At 40.5% G+C, this 22,571-nt stretch overlaps 1 protein-coding gene across 1 annotated transcript in view; it reads right to left on the reverse strand.

The window, feature by feature from the left end:
* Positions 1-227: 227 nt before the first annotated feature.
* The window catches only part of pik3cb (phosphatidylinositol-4,5-bisphosphate 3-kinase, catalytic subunit beta), a 43,080-nt gene continuing 20,736 nt past the window's right edge, over positions 228-22,571 (reverse strand). Inside the window, exons 5-24 of the mRNA XM_058080134.2 lie at positions 16,073-16,293; positions 15,207-15,386; positions 14,802-14,969; positions 14,097-14,186; positions 13,699-13,953; positions 13,529-13,625; positions 13,280-13,410; positions 11,421-11,471; positions 10,661-10,849; positions 9,432-9,553; positions 9,151-9,294; positions 8,645-8,744; positions 7,202-7,398; positions 7,010-7,119; positions 6,842-6,920; positions 5,222-5,389; positions 5,016-5,139; positions 4,788-4,933; positions 3,074-3,206; positions 228-1,748 (exon numbers count right to left, since the gene is read on the reverse strand). Of these exons, the coding sequence (XP_057936117.2) occupies positions 1,611-1,748; positions 3,074-3,206; positions 4,788-4,933; positions 5,016-5,139; positions 5,222-5,389; positions 6,842-6,920; positions 7,010-7,119; positions 7,202-7,398; positions 8,645-8,744; positions 9,151-9,294; positions 9,432-9,553; positions 10,661-10,849; positions 11,421-11,471; positions 13,280-13,410; positions 13,529-13,625; positions 13,699-13,953; positions 14,097-14,186; positions 14,802-14,969; positions 15,207-15,386; positions 16,073-16,293 (2,843 nt within the window). The 3' untranslated portion in view covers positions 228-1,610. The remainder of the gene's footprint in view (positions 1,749-3,073; positions 3,207-4,787; positions 4,934-5,015; positions 5,140-5,221; positions 5,390-6,841; positions 6,921-7,009; positions 7,120-7,201; positions 7,399-8,644; positions 8,745-9,150; positions 9,295-9,431; positions 9,554-10,660; positions 10,850-11,420; positions 11,472-13,279; positions 13,411-13,528; positions 13,626-13,698; positions 13,954-14,096; positions 14,187-14,801; positions 14,970-15,206; positions 15,387-16,072; positions 16,294-22,571) is intronic.

The raw sequence follows: 22,571 nt of genomic DNA on the forward strand, positions 1-22,571 counted from the left end.
CTGCTGTTTGATGAGTTTAGTGTTCTTTGTAAGATGACACAGAGACTGTTATAGAAAGAAATGACGGTAAATGAAGCTCTTGCGACATGGAATTTTTTTCCTTTTCTAAATGAAACTAATTCCATAGCTTTAGTGATCAGGTTTACCGTGTGTAATGTGTATAACTGGAATTATACACTATGATGAATGAAATCTACATAGACCACAGAATGTGGAAGCAAATGCAGCACAGTTGAAAATAACTTTAATAAAACTTCTATGAAACAAAAAAAACCAAAACATAATAATAAAAGCTTGTACATTTCCAGTGTCTAAGACTTTAGCTGACTTGTTTGGCAAACTACATCCGCAACACCGTACAACAACAACAACAACAACAACAACAACAACAACACAGACAACCATGATAGGCTAAGGCCTGAGTGTGGAACTTTATACATGTACATATAGTTCATACAGTAGACTCAGTGATGGATATTGCACAAAATACAAGCACGGAGGCACCGTATGTCAAAAAATAATTGGCTTTGCAGTGAAATGTTTATCCTGGCAATACAACCGACAACCGCTCATATTCAACTAATATTTGCACATTCATGGACTAATCAATAATGTTTGCTCTTTGTTTTTTGGTCCTGGTATATTAAGACATTTCACTTTCACTTTCCTTTTTTTAACGGTGGCCGACAGGGTGCGGCAACGTCGCAATACTCCAAACACACAAATGATACAAAACCAAAATGACACCAACACACACAAACCCCAAAAACTACTAATTGAGACAAATGCTGCAAGTTCAACGAAAAAAAAATGGAAGCCAGCCAGGATGGGATGGCGCCCCTGGTGGTCCGGCCCAGGAACTTACACCATTTTTCTCATGCATTTGCTTTTGGTGTGTGTGTGTGTGTGTGTGTGTGTGTTAGGATTTACAGCAAATGTGTTTTGTATTTTTTTTTGCTGTTGCATTTGTTGCATCATTCCTGTGTTAGGACGTCGCTGCATGCTAGCCCCCTATTGGCCATCGTTTTGTGATGATGTTATATTTCTTTACATTTACTTTACTCTCATGTCTTTGTAAAATCCTCCAGTTTTTAATAGACCAGGCTGATTTCAGTCAAGCGTTCAAATCCGAGAACAAAAGGCTCCATCTTTCCTCATTTTAGTTCTTACCTTTCATTATTGTTCACTCGCACACCTTTTAAGTAGTCTGGCATGTCTCATTATTCTGGAATAAAGAGATCATACACAACATACATGCAATCCCCCCCCCAGGCGCACCCTGAGCCCCACTGTGGAGCTGCACTTACTGTGGATCCTGAATGATGGTGCTTTCTTGGAGACTATTGGTTTTCTCTGCAGTTCTTTCAAATCTGGGGATGCGTGTTCCCATTCGGTTCTGCTCAAGTTTCTAGTCCACGTGCTACAGGTGCTACACGGACTGCAGAAAAAGGTGCGGCGTCTTTGAATGTCATGATATGAACTCTCAGGAGGCATCCGACAGCGAAGGAGTCCAGGAGGAGGTCGGGTTTAATCTCCATGGGCACCACAGACAATTATCGAAACGGGTGGCGCCTTCCTTCGCCGCCGTATAATCCCGTCACTGCGGTGCTCTAGGAGCGGTTGTCTTTTGCCACATTGTGAGCCATCCAGTTGACTTTGGTTGTCCAGCTCTCTCTTAGAGCTTCGTCAAATTTCTGGCGGAATTGCTTGAGGGCCTCATCGTCCGTTTTACCGAGTGCCAGGGAATCCTATGGAGGGGATGTGGACCACAAAAGGTGAAGGTGTACACATTATTAAAAAAAAAAATATATATATATATATCCAACCTGTCACAAACCTTGTGAGACTCGTGAGCATTTAATTTGTTTTTATGGCGCCACCATAGAAAGTTAGCAGGGGTTGCAAAGAGGGAAAGTGTGATGATGGCGATAGAAACTGAGAAATTGAGCTTCACTATGATGCTTTGAAAAGACGTGATGTTGTGTAACTGCATGTAAGTACTACATCAAGTATGCATGTCATTGTTTCTTACGTGTAAAACTACATTTAAAATGTGTTCAATAAATAATAATAAAGAGACATTTTATTGAGCATACACATCCATGATTAGCGGTTTTTGATCCACCATTCGTGATGGGTTTTGGAACTTAACTCTACTGATAGCGAAAATGTACTCCACTTCCAAAACCTGCTAGAAAAAATATTATTATTTTTATTATAATTAATTATTAAATTAGTATTATTTTTTATTTTATTATTATTTTTATTTTATAATACATTTTATATAATTATTATAATTTTTTTTCAGATTTCTTAATCAACTTGAGTTTTAATAAAAATGATCAAGCATGTGAATATTTGTTTGAGTATTTTTAAATTATTTTTTAACCCTTTAAATGCTATTCAATGAAGTTATTGTTTTTGCTTGGAGTTATTTTCCAGATAATACATGTTAGTGAGCTGGGGGTCTATGTGAAAGGGTGCCATTTGCCGGTTGAGATTCCAAATTTCCCACCCTTTTGGGTCCTAGAGGACAAAAAAATCCACTCCTAAGAGACCCTGAACGATTTCTAGTTTTCCTCCTTGTTTTTGCTTCAATCTCTCCAACTTGATTTCTATTTTTTTTTTTTAAGTGAATTTTTTTTTTGCATTTTAATATCACAGGACATGTTTTTTTTGGGGCAAAATGGCTCAGGTTTTAAAAGATGAAGAGTAGCATGTTCATCTTTGCAACTCACAACAAGTGTGCGCTCAAGGAAAATGCCAAACAAGGTACGAAATCTCAGTGCGTGACAAAAAACCAAACCAAAAGAAATCCATAATTAATGAATCAGGAACACATAACAAGGCACATAATGCACATGCTGTACAATTTACCTGTATTGTCACATATTTTGTATTATTAAAGACTTAGAGTGGATGAGATGTGATTTCCGTAAAAAAAAAAAAAAAAGACCCACTTCTGAAGAAAACAGATTTTTTAAAAGCAAAATTCTGCACAGTCTACAGTAAATGAAAGTGTATAAATGCGATGTTGATAAAGTATTGGTGACATGCATGTGGGTGCGTTTACCTTCAGGTACTGGATATCTTTGACCGATGTGAGCTCAGGCAGGCCAGCAGTCAGCATGAGGGCAAACAGCGTGATGAAGAGGTTCCCGTTCTTCCTCAGGATAAGGTAGGCCTCCTCGCAGTACTTACGGAAACTGCCAACATATTGGATGTCTTCAACGTGACACAATTGGCAGATACTTTGCTGTAAATATGATGGTATGCGGTCCTCAACAGGTGGCCGATGTTCCAACTATGGCCGAAACCACTGTTATACACCACTGTAGTCAAAGCCGAGGATATCTGACTTTTAAGTGAAATATGAGGAATAACTATAATCTTTACAGGAAAAAATATGATCTTTAAACTTTTGAATGCACAAGCCCAAAGAGGCCACGTTTCAGTACTTTTTGTACAACTCGCAGTTTTTTATCAAGTTGATTCATGGGTAATCATGCAGGTGATGTGTCAAGCAGCAAAACAAAAATATGTTTTATGGTTAAGAAAAAGCGGCAAAGAAAGTATCATAGCTCAGTATTCAAATATTTTTCCACATATAAGTTTTGATACAGAGATTAATAAAATATGCAATGAAAATTTCATAATTTAATTGAAATTATGCACATTAACATTAACACACAGCCGGCCAAACCAATTTTAACATTCTACAGTCTCTGCTGCCATCTAGTGGTGGATTTACGTATTACAAGGACACATAACCAACAGATCAATTTGGTGTCACATTGGACGAGTGGTTAGCACACAGCTGAGAGACCAGAGTTCGAGTCCACCCTCGGCCATCTCTGTGTGGAGTTTGCATGTTCTCCCCGTGCATGCGTGGGTTTTCTCCGGGTACTCCGGTTTCCTCCCACATTCCAAAAACATGCTAGGTTAATTAGCCACTCCAAATTGTCCATAGGTATGAATGTGAGTGTGAATGGTTGTTTGTCTATATGTGCCCTGGGATTGGCTGGCCACCAGTCCAGTCATCCGAAGATAGCTGGGATTGATATGATTGATATGGGGCAGACTATATATTTTATATTTACATGTAACAGTCCACCTGGTATTATTGTATCTGTAAAATTGTCATGCAATCTGCTATTATTATTTATTATTTTATATTTATATTTAAATATTTTAAAAATAATAAAATATTATAATAATTACAATAAAATTAAAATAATAATTATTATATTATTATTATGTAAAATATGCAAATATAACAATAATATTATATATAATTAATATAATAATTAGCATTAATATAGTAATTATAATAATCATAGTAGTTCTAATAATTATAATAATCTAATAATAATAATAATTATTATTATTATTATTATTATGTGCTTGTGTCCCTTTTTTCAGGAGCACTTTGTAAACAACAGACCATGTCAAAAAACAAAATTGATAAAACCATCAAAATGTTGTCTCAGGCCATGATGCCAGGTTGTATGTTGAGTTTAAATGAAATATTTTGGAAAGATTGGGCGGGCCGTATTCAAACACTAGTTTGCCCACACCTGAACTACAATGTTTGAACTGACACGTTTCAATTTCTTTCAGTTTTTCCTCCACATAAGAAATCAAATCAATAATGAAAAGACTTGTTGAAATAAACCACAAAGAGCCCAGCAAGAAGACATTAAAGCCTAAATGAAAGCGCCCCCCCCTTGCAGCTGTAAATAGCAGTAGATCCGATGATCCCAAATCACAGAGAAAGTGGTACAGACCTGCCAAACTTTTCCGTGTAACCGGTCTTGCCCTGTTGGATGACGTGGATGAAGTCGTGCGTGAGGATAAACGGAACACGCTCCCTCTTGATGCCGAACTTTGACTTGAAGTTTCCCAGGATGTGGCCAAAGTCGATGTGGAAAAGCTGACGAGCGGAAACAAAGACAGTAAGCCCCAGGAATGATAATAATAATAATAATTTTGGCTAATTGATCTAAACGATGCACCTGTCCAGTGCTGCGGACCATGATGTTGTCGCTGTGGCGGTCTCCAATGCCCAGGACGTACGTGGCTACACAGTAGCCCGCACATGACAAAGTGAATTCCTCGATGGCCCGATCAAGAGCGTCGCTGTCGATAAAGAAAATACACGTGATTATTCTACACAAGTTCCACAAGTTGTAGTCGTCACTCCCAAATGAGGCGGTCGTACCCGGAGTTACGCTCCTTGAGCCAGTTGAGCAAGGCATCCTTGTTGAAAGCAGCGGTGGCTGCCACGTTGCTGCTGGTCAGCTGGATGTTTGCAATTGTATCAGACGATGACACAACCTCAATCAACCCTGCTCGATCCCCCGTCGCTAAGCAACCGTAGGGTACAATCCTGAATGGCATGGGCAGAGAAAAGCAAAGGTTTCACGGTCTCATGCAGGGTATTATTACTATTATTATTATTATATTATATTACTATCGAGGGATGGGAGCAGTACCGGCACTGATCACAATGAATGCGTGTACGTGCTGACCAGTGATTTTCAACATTTCTTTCAGTCAAGTACCCTATGTGGAACAGTTTTTCATCAAAAACCAGAGAAAAGCTTTTTTTCATAAAAAAGCACAGCATGGTAGCATCACTGATGTATTACAGTCCGAAACATTGCTCTTTTTTTACTGTAAACACTAGTGCTGTCAAATTATATGGTTTGAATTTAGTTTAGCTACTGTCACACCTCTCTGTTACTAAGGAAGATGGCGGCACAATAGCGCCCCCCAACGTCTCCACTGCTTTACTACTTTCTTATTTCCAACATACAAACACTCTTGTCCGCTCTGAACGACACTTCCTAATTGTCGCTAGGCGACTGCAAGGCGCGTCGTGGACACTCGGAACACCACATAATAATTTTATGTGTGTACTGTATGTATAAATATCTAAATAAATACACAGCGAAAAACTGTAAGTGGATATTCTTATCACTCACTAGCTAACCCTCAGTACAACGTGCTGCATTTAAGTAAGCTCGGAAATCCTAGAAAACACGTCTGCACGCAAAAATTCAACTTAAATTATTATAGTCCCCCCCCCCATGTTGTGAAAACTGATTACTTTACAAAATGATGAACTGATTAGTGAGCAAAGAAATAATAGTTATTAAATTAAAATGGCCACTTTTATAACGAAGCATAATGAAGACCTGTTATTTAGTGTAAACACAAATTAATAAACATTAATAGTTAATTAATAACGTTAGTGTACATTGTGTTTCTGTCAACAAACCATAAAAGCTCTGTACTGTTCATATGTCCCCAAGGGGGGGTAAATCTTATAAAATCAGCAAGGGATAAGAATTAGATTGTCTTTGAATGGGTCATTTATTTCAGTAGTTAGTAGTACAAGTACAAATCTTACAGGCGAAATATCTAAAAAAAATGTATTTCTTTCTCTTAATAATTTTGATGATTATTACTTATAACTAATAAACCCAAATTCACTATTTTAATAAAATTACAAAATTCAACAGACAAATATTGTAAACGAACTGCAAAAACTTCCTGAAAGTGGGATTCACATGTGTGTGGATGGCACTCTCTCTCCCTCTCGCTCTCACCCTTAAGTACCTCCCAGTTAGGAACACATACTACCCATAATGCACTGCCCGGCCACAATGAAGCCGCACTTGAATTCAAGCAGGTCATTACTGCATGGCTTTCAGCTGGAATTAGATAGAATAGAGATAGCATGTGTGTCGTTTGAGGTCAAACTAGTTTGGGGTAATTAAGCGCCTCTCCTTCTCTGCGGGGAACGGTCTTGACAGACGTGATCACACGCACTCACCTGAGATCTAGATTAGCCTCCTTCCACAGCATATCCATTAGCCTCAGAATCTGCAGGGTCAACATGTCTTGTCTTAAGTCTGGAAAAGTCGTCATGAAAGAGAACATTCACATGAAAGAAAATTGTTCTTCAGAAGCCCCCCGTGACATGTCTCTTGACTTTTCCTACCGTCCCCATTCTTGAAGATGATTCCCAGGGTGTCCCCAGTCAGCAGTTTGTTGTTGTAAACAATCCAGAGCGGCTTCATCTTTGAGTCCATGTAGCGACACTTCTCCACACTGACGGATAAAGATTGAGGAAGTGGAAAATGTGATTTGACACCTCGGCGTGTGTTCCTAGATAGCAGAATGGTTCCCTCACTTCATGCCTGACAGCAGGACGCTGGGGTTCAGAGGGGAGTGCAGGTCAGAGAGAGTCTCGGAGTAGCCACTCTGCCTCAGGCAAGTCATCATGGCCTCCTTGGTCAACATGGCCTCCTTGGTCTTCCCTCTAGCGTTCTTCATTGTTCCGAGCTTTATGAGCTCATTGACTGACTTTAGCTTGCTTAGGGCTTCCACCTGGTTGAAAAACATTTCTATGTAATTTACTGTGATCTGCAGATTTCTAATGTAGCGTCTGTACTAGTAAAGAAAAACACGTTCTCATTAAAAACACATTGTCAGCAATATTACTAGTGTGTTGTGTGTGTGTGTGTGTGTGTGTGTGTGCCCAGAACAGGAATTAGCCAATGCATGACAGGGTTGACAAGGACACATGAGGAAGTCAAAAGGGACCAACCGTCAGAACGAACAAAGTGCAGAGGTTAAAGGGCAGGGGGTGATGCCATTGTCAGTGTGACAGGCTAAAAATAGCATATACTGTATTGAATTTTAAGATTTTAAGATTTTATTGTGTGTTTTTAAGGCGTTGAATGGGCTGGCCCCCAAATACATCTCGGACCTCATCCAAATTTACTCTCCAGCGCAGTCACTGAGGTCCGAGGGTCAGCTCCAACTTGTGGTACCCAAGACGAGATTTAAGACCAGGGGGGACCGAGCCTTTTCTGTGGTTGGCCCCAAGCTATGGAACTCTCTCCCGTCCCAAGTAAAAAAGGCCCCCAACATCGAAAGCTTTAAGTCTCGTCTTAAAACCCACTTTTGATCTCTGGCTTTTAACTCGGAGTGAGTCGTATGGTTCTGTGTCTTTTAGTTCTTTCTTTTTATTTTAATTGGTTTTATTTTTTATACTTTTATTGCTTTGCTTCTTGTTTTTAATATTATAATATCTATTTTATTTCTTAAATGATCTTCTAGTTTTGGATCTGGGCAGCACTTTGGAAACTCTGTTTATAAAATGTGCTATATAAATAAAGTGGATTTGATTGGATTGAATCTTGCCAGGTCCAAAATGGAGTCATGACGAGCAAGTTCAAATCCATCCATACATTTTGTCGACAGCTCTTCCTTATTAGGGTCACAGGTGAGCAGGAACCTACCCTAGCTGACTTCAGATGAGAGGTGGACTGGTCGATGGTCAATTACATGGTACATATAAACAAATAAGCATTCACCAGAGTCTCCAATTAACTTAACACGAATATGAGAGGAAGCGCGACTCCGACTTCGGATAAGCGCAAGAAGGATGGATGGATGTTTTTAGAATGTGGTCACACAAAGATTCCCAAACTGAGATTCAAACCCTCAATCTCCAATGTGTGAGCCCACCCCACTAACCACTATACAGGGTTTAAAATGAGCAACATAAACATTAATCCCATTCAAAAATGGTTTTGAGTGAGTACAACAAAAAACTCCTGAACCATACCTGTTTCTTTAGAACCTCAATATGAGGGATGCTGCCCCGACAGTAGGCTTCTAGGATGAGGGAAAACTGAACTGAAACAGCCGGCATGTGGATTTCTGACCTGTGGGGGGCAGCAGAGACACAGAATAAGCAGCAGGTCATCCGTTCAGCCATCTTCTATGCCGCTTATCCTCACTGGGGTTGCAGGTATGCTGGAGCCTATCCCAAGTGACTTCGGGTGAGATAACCGTTCACACTCACATTGATCGCAATTGAACCCAACATGCATATTTTTAGAAGGGGGAAGCCTGCGCCCAAGGAGAACATGCAAACTCCAACAGAGGCCTAACAGGGATTCAAACCCAGATGTTTCTGATCTGCCGACTGTGGACAACATGCTAACCACTCAGCCACAGTTTGGCTTTTTTGTGGTCATCCACCTTTCAATTGATGTCATTTGCATGAAACGTGTTAATGGTAATAAAAACAAAATCCACACATACTTTGGTATGTAAACAAAGACCCACCGTAAGTGCCAGAAGAGGAAGTGCCCTATCTTGCGGTTCCCCTGGGCTCGCTCCAGCAGGAAGTGGGTAAGGGCGCAGTCGTAGTAGGGCTCATAACGCAACACCTGCACCAACTGTAGCAAGTACTGCGACAGCTCCTCGTTGCTTAGGAAGAACAACAGGGAATGAAAGAAAAGTCAACATTAGATCTGATATTTAAACTCCTCAGATGTTTGCTGATAGCAAAATCAGACGGATGCTATCACCCACCCCAACACATAAGCGTGTATTGTCAAGTTTACCTCATGTCATACAGGCAGCGTACAGCATACTCTCTGACATATTGGTCAGGATAGTTAAAATCCAGAAGCTCCAGTGCATCCCTCGGACTCAATTTGGGCCAAATTTGAAGCAGTGCCTGCAGCTGAGGACACACACACACACACACACACACACACACACACACACACAATTAGCAAATGATGTATTTAAAATAGGGCTGTCAAAATGTTGCCATTCATCCAGATGAACTTGATGATTAGCAGGATTAAAACAATTGATGCATGTACAGTATATACTTGACTCTAACTACCACAAGTCTATGGTGGATGACAGTAAGAAGTGGGGGAAACATAAAAATGAGGGAACAATTAAAAAAAAAAGTAGATTGGGAACTTTGCGGGAAAGTTTTAATAGTCCCATATTGTCCCGTATTGCTGCGACAATCAAAAGTAGTTGGATTCAGCTTGACACAGGCTACTCTAACGGATGTCGGCATATTTGATCACTCGCTTATCCAACATATTGTATTCGACTTATCTTGCATCTTTGTTTACATGTTTTTGCTAGCTGTCACTGGCAGCAGCTAGCTTGCTATCTTAGAGTTATTTGCCTAGATTTTCGCCTTTGGACTCCAAATGTGACTTTTTGTTATAAAAAAAAAAAAAAGAAAAAAAAATGTGGTTACTTTTTATCTGCTTTTTGTCAGACGGGAAAGCCACAAAGTTCATGGCGAACGTACAGACAATTGCGTTCTCTTGTTGTCGTTATACTTATTATGTCTTAAAGCACTAAAACACTATTTGTGTGTGGTTGTTGAATGAAAATGAACACATTGTGTGTCCAGCCTTATGATGGCGATACTACAGTAGATCAGCTGATTCTGAGCAGCTCACCAAAGGATATTTGCTTCAACTCTCTTGTTTTTATCTTTATAACTACTGAATTCATTCAGACTTTGTCCTTATATGAAGTCAAATGTGCACAAAATAGCATCAAGTCCATGGCCACACTGTAGTGGAGTTGACAGCTCTAATAGTGCTCTAACAAATTGGGAGACCCCTGCAACCTGGACACTCAATTTATTCAGATTTCTGTTTAATAAAGATATTCATTTGTATTATGTTATTTTTGTTATCTTAGACTAAAATATAAATAATTGATTAGCCGCATAAGACCCTGATTGGAGCATTCTTTTAACAAGCATTTATTGTATAACTTTCAAAAGGTTCCGTCCCGCCCCCCCGCTAACCTGGGCCATGTCTTCGTGTTTGCTCCACTTGACGGAGAGCAGCAGCTTGGGCAGTGACTGAGGGAAATTTTCTCGACAGTCGTAGCGTAGTGTCCAGATCAAGTCCTTCTCATTCTCACACAACTGAGAGAGAGGATCCCGCTCCATGATCTCTTTCAGTTCAATATAGAACTTCTTACCTCCACGACCCTGGAAATAAAGCATGGCGTGGAAGAGATTCATCACAAAAAAAAAACAGACAGGGACCTCAGAGAAATGAAATGGGAGAAGAGTAATTGAAGTCCCTACAAAGATGGCAGATGGCACCAACATGACCAATATTCTCACAATGAATGAATTGCTGTTACATTTTTGGCAGCTCAAAATATGAACGCAGGCTGACTTTAGTGAGGCTGCACAATACTACACGAATAAATGCATAATGAGCGGGACACACGCATTGACAAGGTGTGTTCAGGCATGTCTTCTACATGCCTGCAAGCAGGATTATGCAATGGGCCGTCCACGCCCAGGGGTGGGTTTCACGTTGAGGGGTTATATAGCAAAAAGAGCAAGCGATCTGATTGGAGTCTACTTTTAAAGGAGATGGAAATGTTTTGCTGATGCACGCTGTAGGGTTTCAAAGGAAGGGTGGTGTGCGTGTGTGCGCACACAAAGGGAGGGGTCATATATCACACTGCATCACTGCTTGTGTGACCTGATTTTCAATATTGTGCTTTATGTACAGTATGTAGCCACGCCCTATTGTATATGAACTCACCATAGGCGCACAGTCACTTGCTCGGGCAATCTCTGCAGCTTTTTCCAGGATCTGTATGAATGAAAACAAGCAGAAACACGTCACAAATGGCCGTGGTCCTCAGCCTCATCTAATTGGAATGATAATACAGCATATGTCAATGGCTATTATTGATCATGATTGACCAACAATCACAACAAGTCCAAGGAACTCATTGACATTAGAAGATAGACAGATGGACTAAAGTTTTATGGTCAGACAAGACACACAAATGAAGCTATTTGGCTGTAAGAAGACGAACTGTGTGAGGATTTCAAAAACCAACAACACTGTAGTAGCTGTCAGGCATGGCGATGGTAGCATCATGTGCTGAGGCTGTTTTGCTGGCAGAGGTAATGAGTGGGTAGAACGTGAAGAAGGACTACTAGAAGCAAATGTCTCCTCCAACAGGACAATGATCACATTTTGGAATGGATAAAGCCGGCTAAAATGAACTTCCAGGCTTCCTAAAAGCCCCAACATTAACCGTGTAGAACAGGGGTCTCAAACACGCGGCCCGCGGACCACACAAGTTTGAGGCCCCCGCCTTGATATGAAAGTTTAATGTTAGTGCGGCCCGCGCAAGTTTGATATGGATGCTGTATGGTATCATGTACCCAGAAAAAATTATTACGTTTGATTCATGTTCATGTTAAAGGTTAAATAACTGTTAATAGTTATCCTCCCTATCCGTGTGGAAGTGGTAAGTTTTTGGCTATTTAAGTTGAAAGGAAATAACTTGGAGGCTACCGTTTAGGTCGCTAGCTCTCTAGCTTGCGAGTTAGCATGTGTCTCAAAACCCTGCAGTTGCGCAATATGTTGTAAATAAAAAAGTATAAATGTGACTATAGTCGTGTTTTGTCATGTCTACAGGGCTCTAATAATGCTTTGTTCATTTTAATCTGAAAAAAATCATTTGTCTACCCACCAACTATATGTGCTTTCTTAAGTTTTTATTATTTGCCCTTTTATTATTATTATTATATTTATTTATTGTTGATTGATTGATTTTCTTTATTCTTGATTTATTTTGTGCAGAAAAATAAAAATTAAGATATTTGAGAACAGTGGAATGTTTTATCAGAGCTTTTATTGTAGAAAATCGGAACCAAAGCACTGAAAAAGTTTGTATATTTTTCTGTTTTTAATAAATGCGTTTTTTTTTTTTGGGAAAACCTGATGCGGCCCAGCCTTGCCCAGACCCTAGCTCCAGTGGCCCCCAGGTAAATTGAGTTTGAGACCCCTGGTGTAGAACGTTTGTGTTCCCAAAGTGCTTCCTAACTATGAACCATAAAGTTCTTTCAGGGCTCACTTCCAAATGCACAAACCTCATTATCTGAAACTTTGGCATTGTTTAACATGAGAATAAAACATTCTAACTACATTTATAGGTTAGAAAAGGGGAAAAGGCATAATTAAGCTAAATCGACAATTTTTCTCCACGAGGCCAAAACTATTAAGATTCCACAGCATCCACCCCAACCTTGCCTGCTTCTGATTGGTCAACTCCAGCCTCCTCACCAATGTTGCATAGAGATATATGCAAGCCTCAACCGCTTATGTGCTATTGGTTATCAGCAAACTGAAGAGTAATTGTGGAAATCTCGTAATGGTTATAATATCTCACAGCTCACATAATTGGCATAAGAATTTAACCAGGGATGACTTAAAAACACACCAACCTCATCATATCAACAACATTTTAAACAAATATCGTAAGCCTGAAAAGTTGGCAACGTCGGACCCGCAATTGCTGGCATTCCTTCATGTCATCCATGATGAGTGTATGTGCCCCAAATCATGGAAGAAGGTATGTTTCTGTGGTTCAATTCCATACTGACCTTGTCAAAGGGAGGGAAAATGATGGGGTGTGATGAGTACTCCAGGAAATTGATGTGCAAGGCTGTGGCGTTCTCAGTGTACGGGTTGGTTTGAATAGTTCCGATGGGGTTCAGCATCTCTTCAAGTTCATCTGTCCAAGACACACGCCATGTTTACTCGTGTCAATCACCCAAGATGCTTGTGCGTACCTCGGTTTTAATTAAAAAAAAGATTACATAAAAAAAAAGGAAAATGTTATGATTGTGTACCAGGAAATGAGGACCAGCAGTCAAGAATGATATCCCCGGTCTTTAGTTGTCCTTTGTAATCAAACACCATGGTGTTTACCCAAGCAATTGGGTAATGCTAGGACACAGAAATAATAAATGAGTCTTGGAATCGAACGGAACGGGCTGCAAACCAGGTGGCGTCGTCTTACCACTTTCCCTGCTTTGCGAATGGTCTGGTACTTGTTGGGATGAGCGTTTTTGGTGGACTTCTGCTTCTTAACTTTATCCATGACAGCGTAGATGGCGAAACAGAGGCGTGTCATCCTCGGCAGGTCACACACGGAGATGTCGAATTCTAACATGTTGTCTTTCCAGGTTTGCTCCGAACGGCCGTTGCTCTCACTGCTGACTGCCGGTTTGCACAGCAGCTCCGTTCCGTGAAAAAGCCCGGCCCTGACCTGCACCTGGTCAGCACAGCCAGGCGATATAGTATAGATTTACTTTATGCGATACGCATGTGAGGGTTCAAAAGCAACTTATACCACACCACAAAATATGCATAACACTTTCTGCAGCAAGCTTTTACGTGAAGTGACAGAAAGCTTACCTTAGCAGTCTCCTCTGCATTCACTTTGCTGCCTTTCAGTAAAACTATCTTAAATGGGCTTGATACGTTCCACACACATGTCTGTGCTTGCTGCAGGTGAGAGACATACAATGAGCACAGCGACCTGTCATGCTGCAGTGCATACGCATACACAGTTTCGCCACATGCAAGTATCTAATACATTTTTTTTTTTAAAGGAAACAAATTGGTTTTGGGTAAACGTTTTCATTACAGATGGAGATACTTAGTAGCAATAAGGCAAATACAGTAAAGTAATTCATAACAGATAGGAGTCAGAGTCCAAGTATGTGTCCTTTGTTGGAACAGCAAAATGTAGTACAAGTTATTTTGTGTGCATACAAATATTTTCTCAATCTGGACATCAATGTGAGTTTAAAAAACCTTATATGAATATGAATACTGGGGCATTGACCTGTAGTTGAGCCAGCTACTGGTACCATATGTGAATTATTACATCGCCAATTACCCCACAATATATATATTTTTTTTTTGTGGGAGGAAAAAAAAGTAACAGAATGAACCAAAATCCAGACGTGAATTACTCAAAACATATTTCCTGTACAGTCATCTGCAGTTAACTGGCTCTAGGCTCGACCGTGACCGTCTCTGCATCACAGACAGGTGTTTTCACTTTTTGGTTACCCTATTTAGTTTCATCAGAGAGGTGCACTTGATTGAACTTACTGTAGGAACCCGTCTTTTGGGAGGTAGTGGTAAAGGGGGGTTTGAGGACTTGCGGCTGACCACAGCGCCGATGGTGGAAATTTCCTTTTCAAACATGGCCTTGACTGTGCTGGAGTGGACCAGGGTGAGATGCGGGGACTCCTTGGACTGCATGCACGTACGTATGTACTGCCCACAAATGACAAATGATGTAAGAAATAGCACATTATTACAGTCCATATTACAGTCCAACTTTTTGCATAAAATGGAATGTTATTTACACGACACGATACACTGTTGATGAATCAAATTATGGTACATTATACACATTGTGCATACGACACAGATGACACAGACAGAAGTACATTTGCCCTTATGATGCATCATCAGTCACTTCCCACTCAACCACTATATGCACTCACTGACCTTATATTGCCAAAGAGGATGATCTCCAGAGAGGAACTCCATGCAATGGCTGACTCTCAGTACATACTGTCCTTTCCATGCCTCCTCCTCGGGGCCGTGGGTGGTCAGCCACTTCCTCACAGCTAACTCCATCAGCTCTGCAGGAGTGCAGGATGCAGGCACCTTCAGACTGGCCGAATCCTACAGGAGAAACAAAATCAAGATAGCAAAGCAACACCGCATAGTCGTGATCTGGAGATGGGGGGGGGTCGGATTTAATAAGCTCTGCTCCTTTTTAGCCATGTTGAGCAATAAATTGTGATTATGTGATGTATTTCAATGGAACATTGTATGCACGTTTTACAAAAATCCTATAAACTAAAGCATCAAAACTCTAGTAGACATGTTCAAAAAAGCCACAATGCTTACAGTTAATGACTCAAATTATAACACACTTTTGACCTGATTTCTGAGATTAAATGATCATTTCCAGATGACATAACGCATCAGTGAGCAATGGGCGATAATGTGATGGGGAAAATGCAAGAGCATATCACACCAATACGTAAGTTGAATATAAATAGATATGGCTTACTGCCAAATAAGGCCAATAATATCACTAAAAGAAAGGCTCAGCTGAGAACAATGGCCATGTCCACTTCAAAACAATAAAACACCACACGTCCTGTCCTGTCCATATATTCAGCTTATTGTGTCTGGCCTCCAAATAAGACTTCCTGTCAGAGTGGCACATACGTCCTGCCTTTTTTGTGAATACACGCGTTAATGGAGCATAGTTATGAAAAGCAAAATAAGACATGACGGAAATACTGATGAAAAGTCCCCAGTTTAAAAAGCTCCAACCTCAATGGGCCATGGAGGTTCACCTGAGATTGGTCAAAGTGGATGATGACTTTCAAGTCGTTTGAGCGCTCACTGAGCCCGTCGTTGGCGGTCCTTGGCTCAAGTTGCGGGGAGAAACAGACATGCAACCACTCGCTCCACGTCATCATCTGGTGCCGATGCAGCCTCTCTTCACTGAGGCGGGACATTTTGCTGCGAAAGTCCTTTACTTCCTGGTCATTTATGCCATCCAGTTCATGAAGACCTACAAGAAAATACAAGCAAAAAACAGTCAAGACGTGAGAGTTCTTGACTAGCAATAATTTATCTTTATGGTATATTATTTTCTGCATTTTCACACAGTTTGTAATTATATGTGGCAGTAAGGAATCTTTATCTTCCAGGTTAAATAAATGAATCGTTTCCTACAGTCAGGCTGAATAGAATGTTTGTATACAATTGATTTACATGACTACATATGTTTATGTAAAGACACGAGCCTCCCTGGTGAAGTGATAAGGGCATGCCCAGACGGGAAAAGACCCCGGGGCAGACCTAGGACACGCTGGTGGGATTATGTCCCACAGCTAGCCTTGGTGTCCTCCTGGTGGAGCTGAAGGAGGTGGTCGGGGACCGGGAAGTCTGGGCTTCCCTTCTGAGACTGCTGCCCCCGCCACCCGGATAAGCGGAGGAAAATGGATGGATGAGCAAATCAAACAGGATATGCCCAACAACAACAAAAAAACATAGTGAGGTAAATAAGAATTTGTCAGAAAGACATAAACAGTCCAGAATTTTGATAGTAGTTTTGTAATAATTCATGTCTCGCTCATCATAAAAATGAGCAGTGAATCAAGTAATTACTTTGATCGCCGTGAATTTTGTGAATTTCAAATTCCCATGCCATTCTTTTCTTTGGGGAAAATCTCGAGGAAGAAATGCATGAACTTGCAAATGACGCAAACATAAAGCTAAGCGCATTTAACCACACGTGGAGACCAGCAGGTCAGATGCACAGATGAACCCACTGATCATTTGTTACAATTAAAGGCACACACGCTCATGGGATTAAACTGAAGCTTACAAATATTCTTGCTGGGATTAAATGCCAGAGGTGTCGTTTGGCTGATTAATCCTTAAACTGTATCTCTCTGTTGAGTATTTATCACTCCCTTTTACTGAATAAGGTTCAGCAAAAATTGATGAAAACAACTGAGATTTTTTTTTTTTTTTTTCCCATGTATGTTTATTGGGTTTTTCTTTTTTTTTTAACACAAATATACAAAATACAAACTCAGAACATAAAACATAATATACAAACATAACATCAATACAACAAAGCAGGTTGCCAGCCCACCCACCCCCTATCCCTGTTGAGGACCTATATAAAACCTCACTTGAATCTTGAAGTGCATGTTACATTCATCATTGAGCTTGATTTGTATTTACCAGATATTTAACAAAAGGTTGCCACGATGTTTCAAAATGTTGAAGTCTGTCTTTCAAGATATACCTTATTCTTTCCAGATGGAGTGTGTTCGTCAGCTCATCTAGCCACATCTTAGTTGATGGTACATTTACACTTTTCCACAGCATTAAAATCAGTTTTTTCGCTATAATGAGACCATATGAAATGAAACATTGTTGTGCCTCATTTAGCATTTGGAAGGATTCAGAAACTCCAAGGATGATGAGCAGAGGTTCTGGCTTTAACACAATCCCCAAAACCTTGGACATTATATCAAAAACACCAGACCAAAAAGAGTATATTTTGGGGCAAAGTGCATAACTATGAAGATGAGTTGCCTCCGAAGATTTGCACTTGTCACAGACAGGCGAGACATCTGGGTATATATTATGTAGTTTTACCTTTGAAAAATGGAGCATGTATATAATTTTAAATTGAATAAGGCAATGTCTGGCATTATGCGAGCATGTATTAATTTTTTCAAGTGCACTATCCCAGAGATCATCTGTAATCGATTCGCCAAGTTCTTTTTCCCATTTATGCTTATGTATATGAGCTGGAGAGGGAGTCATTGACAGGAGGGCTTTGTAGATGCGTGTTATCAATTTTGGTTCATCTATTGTCAATTTCAGGCAATCATTTATTAATGTTTTTGACTCATTCCGAAAGTCCTCCATATGTTTACGTATGTAATCCCTAATTTGCAGATACTGAAAGAAAGAATTATTTTCCAATCCAAATTTATGCTGTAGTTGAGAGAATGAGGCAAAGATACCCTGTATATATAGATCTCCAACACATTTTACACCTTTCTGACTCCATTTAGCAAAGCTTCCTCCCAGACCAGATGGGGCAAAAGTGGGATTTCTATCTATGGGTAGGGCAGGGGATATAGAATTGAGGTTATAACTGGCTTTAATTTGTTTCCAAATGCGAATCATGCTGTGGATAAGGGGGTTATTGTTGTACAATGATCTACTGATCGGGGTTGGTGCTAAAAGAATTGCGGCTAGTGAATGTGGATGGCAGTCTCCCTGTTCCATCATTAGCCAATTGGGTGGGGATTCCGTGGTGTTTAGACAAACAATAAAATTCTTGAGTGTTGAGGCCCAGTAATAAAACAGAAAATTTGGGAGAGCTAATCCTCCTTCAGATTTCAGTCTGTAGAGATATTTCCTACCGATTCTAGGGGATTTATGTCCCCACAAAAAGGGTGTAATTATGGAGTCTAATTGTTTAAAAAAAGATTTTTTAAGGAATATTGGAATGTTTTGGAACAGGTATAATATCTGTGGGAGAAAGACCATCTTGATTGCATTTATTCTTCCGATCATTGAGATTGGAAGTGCATCCCAAAAGAGCAATCTAGAGCGCAGACTCTCAATTAAGGGCGGAAAGTTCTCTTGGAAGAGAGAGGTGTGTTCTCTTGTCACCTCGATCCCCAAGTAGGTGAGTTTATCTAGGGAGATTTTGAATGGGAGATTAGACAGGGACGTCAGAACATCTGTACGAGCCGGCATTAAAACACTTTTTGTCCAGTTGATCCGATATCCTGCAAAAGTACCAAACAGATTAATTTTATCTAGGAGTATTGGAATAGATTCCTGAGGATGAGTTAAGTAAAGAAGGATATCGTCCGCATATAGTGATATTTTACTAGTTGTTTCTTTAACTGTGTATCCATGTATCCGAGCATCAAGCCTAATGCTTTGCGCTAGTGGTTCAATAGCAAGGGCGAAGATTAGGGGGGAGAGGGGGCAACCCTGTCTCGTCCCCCTATGCAACTTAAATGAGGAGGATAATGTTTTATTAGTTAGGATTTGTGCTGTAGGACTTTTATAAATCAGATTAATCAGTGACAAGAATCTATCTCCGAGATTAAATCTCTTGAGAACTTCGAATAGATATTGCCATTCAATCTGGTCAAAAGCCTTTTCGGCATCTAGCGAAATAACGACTAGGTCAGTGTGTGGTAGTCTCTCTGTATAAAGGATATTAAACAGGCGTCTCAAATTGAAAGTGGAGTGTCTGTTTGGTATGAAACCCGTTTGGTCTGGGTGGATTAACCTCCCCAGCAGGGGGCCTAGTCTGTTTGCTAGTATTTTGGCAAATAACTTCCCGTCCACATTTAAGAGTGAAATAGGGCGATAAGCACCAACCTCATGAGGGTCTTTTCCCTTTTTATGAATTACGGTGATTACAGCTTCAGTTTGTGTTGGAGGCAAATCACCGCTTTCTTGAGCATGTTGGAATACTTTTAATAAGTAAGGGGATAGCTTTTCCTTATATGTTTTATATAATTCTCCAGGGAGGCCATCAGGACCTGGTGTTTTATTACTTTTTAATGAGGCAATAGCAGTTTGGACCTCTTTGATTGTAAGTTCTGCGTTCAAAGATTCACAATCTTTAGCTGTCAACCTCGGCAGCTCACATTCGTCTAAAAATTTATTCATGATTTCAGATTCTGACGCGGATTTAGAAGTGTACAAATCAGTATAAAAGTCAAGAAACCTGTTATTAATATCTTTGGGTTTTGTAAGGATAGTGTTATCACGGGCCTTTACTTTATGAATTGTCCTATCACTTTCCATTTTCCGGAGTTGCCGAGCTAATAATTTATGTGGTTTATCACCAAATTCAAAAAACCTTTGTCTAGTGTACAGGAATGCTTTGCTTACTTTCACAGACATAATTTGATTATATTCATACTTTAATGTTGTTATTTTTCTGTGTAATGATGCAGATGGAGAACGCGCATTTTCCTGGTCCAACGTTTTGATCTGTTCTTCTAGATCTTTTAATTTGGATATGTTTTCTTTTCTCCTTGAAGCTTCAAATGAAATTATGCTACCTCTAATATAGGCTTTAAATGCCTCCCACAGAATAGAGGGAGATGTCTCTGGGAGATCATTCATCTCAAAGTACAATGAAACTTGGTCCTTTAAGTACTCTCGGAATTTTTTATCTGTAAGCAAATAAGGATTCAGCCTCCAAGAAGTGTGTGGCTTATCCATATGGTCTAAGCAGACTGAGAAGGAGAGTGGACTGTGATCTGAGATCACAATGCTGTGATACCGAGCATCCACTGTATAAGGTGCCAGTTTGGCATCGACCAGAAAGTAGTCTATTCTACTATAAGAATTATGCACTGATGAGTAGAAAGAAAAATCCCGGCCTGAGGGGTTCATCATCCTCCAAATATCTAGAATATTAGTATTAATTATATATGTGTTTAGGAATTCACTTGAAGCATTTTTGGGAGACTTTTTTGTTGAGGATCTGTCTAGATATGTATCTAAAACGGTGTTAAAATCTCCTCCAATTATAAGATTAGTCTGTGAAATATCTGGTATCAACGCAAAGACTTTCTGAAAGAATATCGGGTTATCTATGTTAGGCGCGTATATATTTACCAGAGTGAATGGGGTATTCCGAATCTCTCCAATCACTATAACATAGCGTCCCTCTCTATCAGCTATTGTTTTTTTCTGCACAAAGGGTGTGCCTTTCCTAATTACGATTGCTGTCCCCCTTGCTTTGGAAGAAAAAGTCGAATGGTAAATCTCGCCTATCCACTTTGCTCTGAGTCTGCCGTGTGATTTATTATTCAAATGGGTCTCCTGTAAAAACACAATATCCGAGGTCAGTGTTTTCAGATGAGACAGAACCTTCCCTCTTTTAACTGGGTTATTAACTCCCCGTACATTCCAGCTGCAAAAGGTAAGGGTCTTTTTACCCTTAGTATTGTCATTCATGTCACTCCTATCAGTAAACTTTTTTCAGAAAGTAGGTCCTCTTGCCCTTCCCAAGCTACTATCCCTCCCCAGGTCAACCTGAACACCATATTAACAACAAAAACAAAAGAAACTACTCTAGCCAATTCAAAATGAATGGCGCGAGTCTTCTTAGGGAAGTTAAAACAGAAAAAACTAATAACTAAAGTTACTTCCACATCTATTGGTGGCCTGTTAATAACTTAAAATGCTCTGCCAGCTCTGAAACTTAGTAGAAATAATAATAAATGCAGTTAAACATATGAAAGGGAGCCAGCAATAACACCAGGATACATTCTTGCTATACATGCCTGAGGATATCTAGTGCAGCACAGTAGACCAAGTCTTTCATCTTTGCACACAGTGCTTCTTCTTACCATCATGTAGTGAAACATCAGCAATGCTTGTGTGCATGTTTATCTTGAGTCATTTTCTCCCGGCATCAGGTACCGTGCTAATGTCAGCTATCAAAGCTAACTAAGGTATTCCTGAGGCCCACGATTTATCTGTCCTCCGCAGCAGCCGATGGCCCTGGTCCGGACAGACACTCCGCGTATTCTTCAGCTTTTTTAGGGTCAATGTAGGAAGTCTGTGTGCCGTTGTATGTGACCAGGAGTCGTGCAGGATATAGCAGGCCATACCTGACGCCGGGCTTGTCGCGTAGTAGCTCCCTGGCTCGATTGAACAGCGCCCTCCGCTTAGCCACGGTGGGCGGATAGTCGGGGAATATTTGGATCTTCTTGCCTTGGAAATGAAGTTGTTTCGCCGTTCTAGCTCTCCGTAGGATGTCCTCAAGCTCATGAAAATAGTGTAGCCTCAGGATGAAGGGTCTAGGCGGCTCTCGTGGGTCGGCGTTTCTCCGGAGGGCCCGGTGTGCTCGATCGATGAGTGGTTTCTCATCCAGCCCTAGCATGTCTTTTAGCATCCCGGCTACGAAGTCTCGAGGCCTGGATCCTTCGCCCCCTTCGGGAACCCCGACAATTCTGATGTTGTGCCTTCGAGACCTGCTTTCCAAGTCCTCGCATTTTCCAGCTAGTTTCCCCACCTCAGAATTGAGTCGTGTTACCTGGCGCTGGAGATTAGTGATATCGTCGGAGTGGAGCGTAGCCGTCTTCTCCAGCTCCTTAACAGTCCTCTCGCGGGAGGCCGCAGCTCTTTCCAGTGTTGTGATGGACGCGTGGTTTTCCTTTTTAATCGTAGCCAGTTCCTCCCTGACTTCGGCGTAGACAACTTGTATACGTGCCTCTATAGAGGCACATATATCGCTTTTAATCTGTGCGACTTCATTCCGCAGGCTAGCGA

This window comes from Doryrhamphus excisus, linkage group LG8 (genome assembly GCF_037039965.1).
Source record: "Doryrhamphus excisus strain RoL-2023G ecotype Guam linkage group LG8, RoL_Dexc_Guam_v1.1, whole genome shotgun sequence".
NCBI lineage: Eukaryota > Metazoa > Chordata > Actinopteri > Syngnathiformes > Syngnathidae > Doryrhamphus > Doryrhamphus excisus.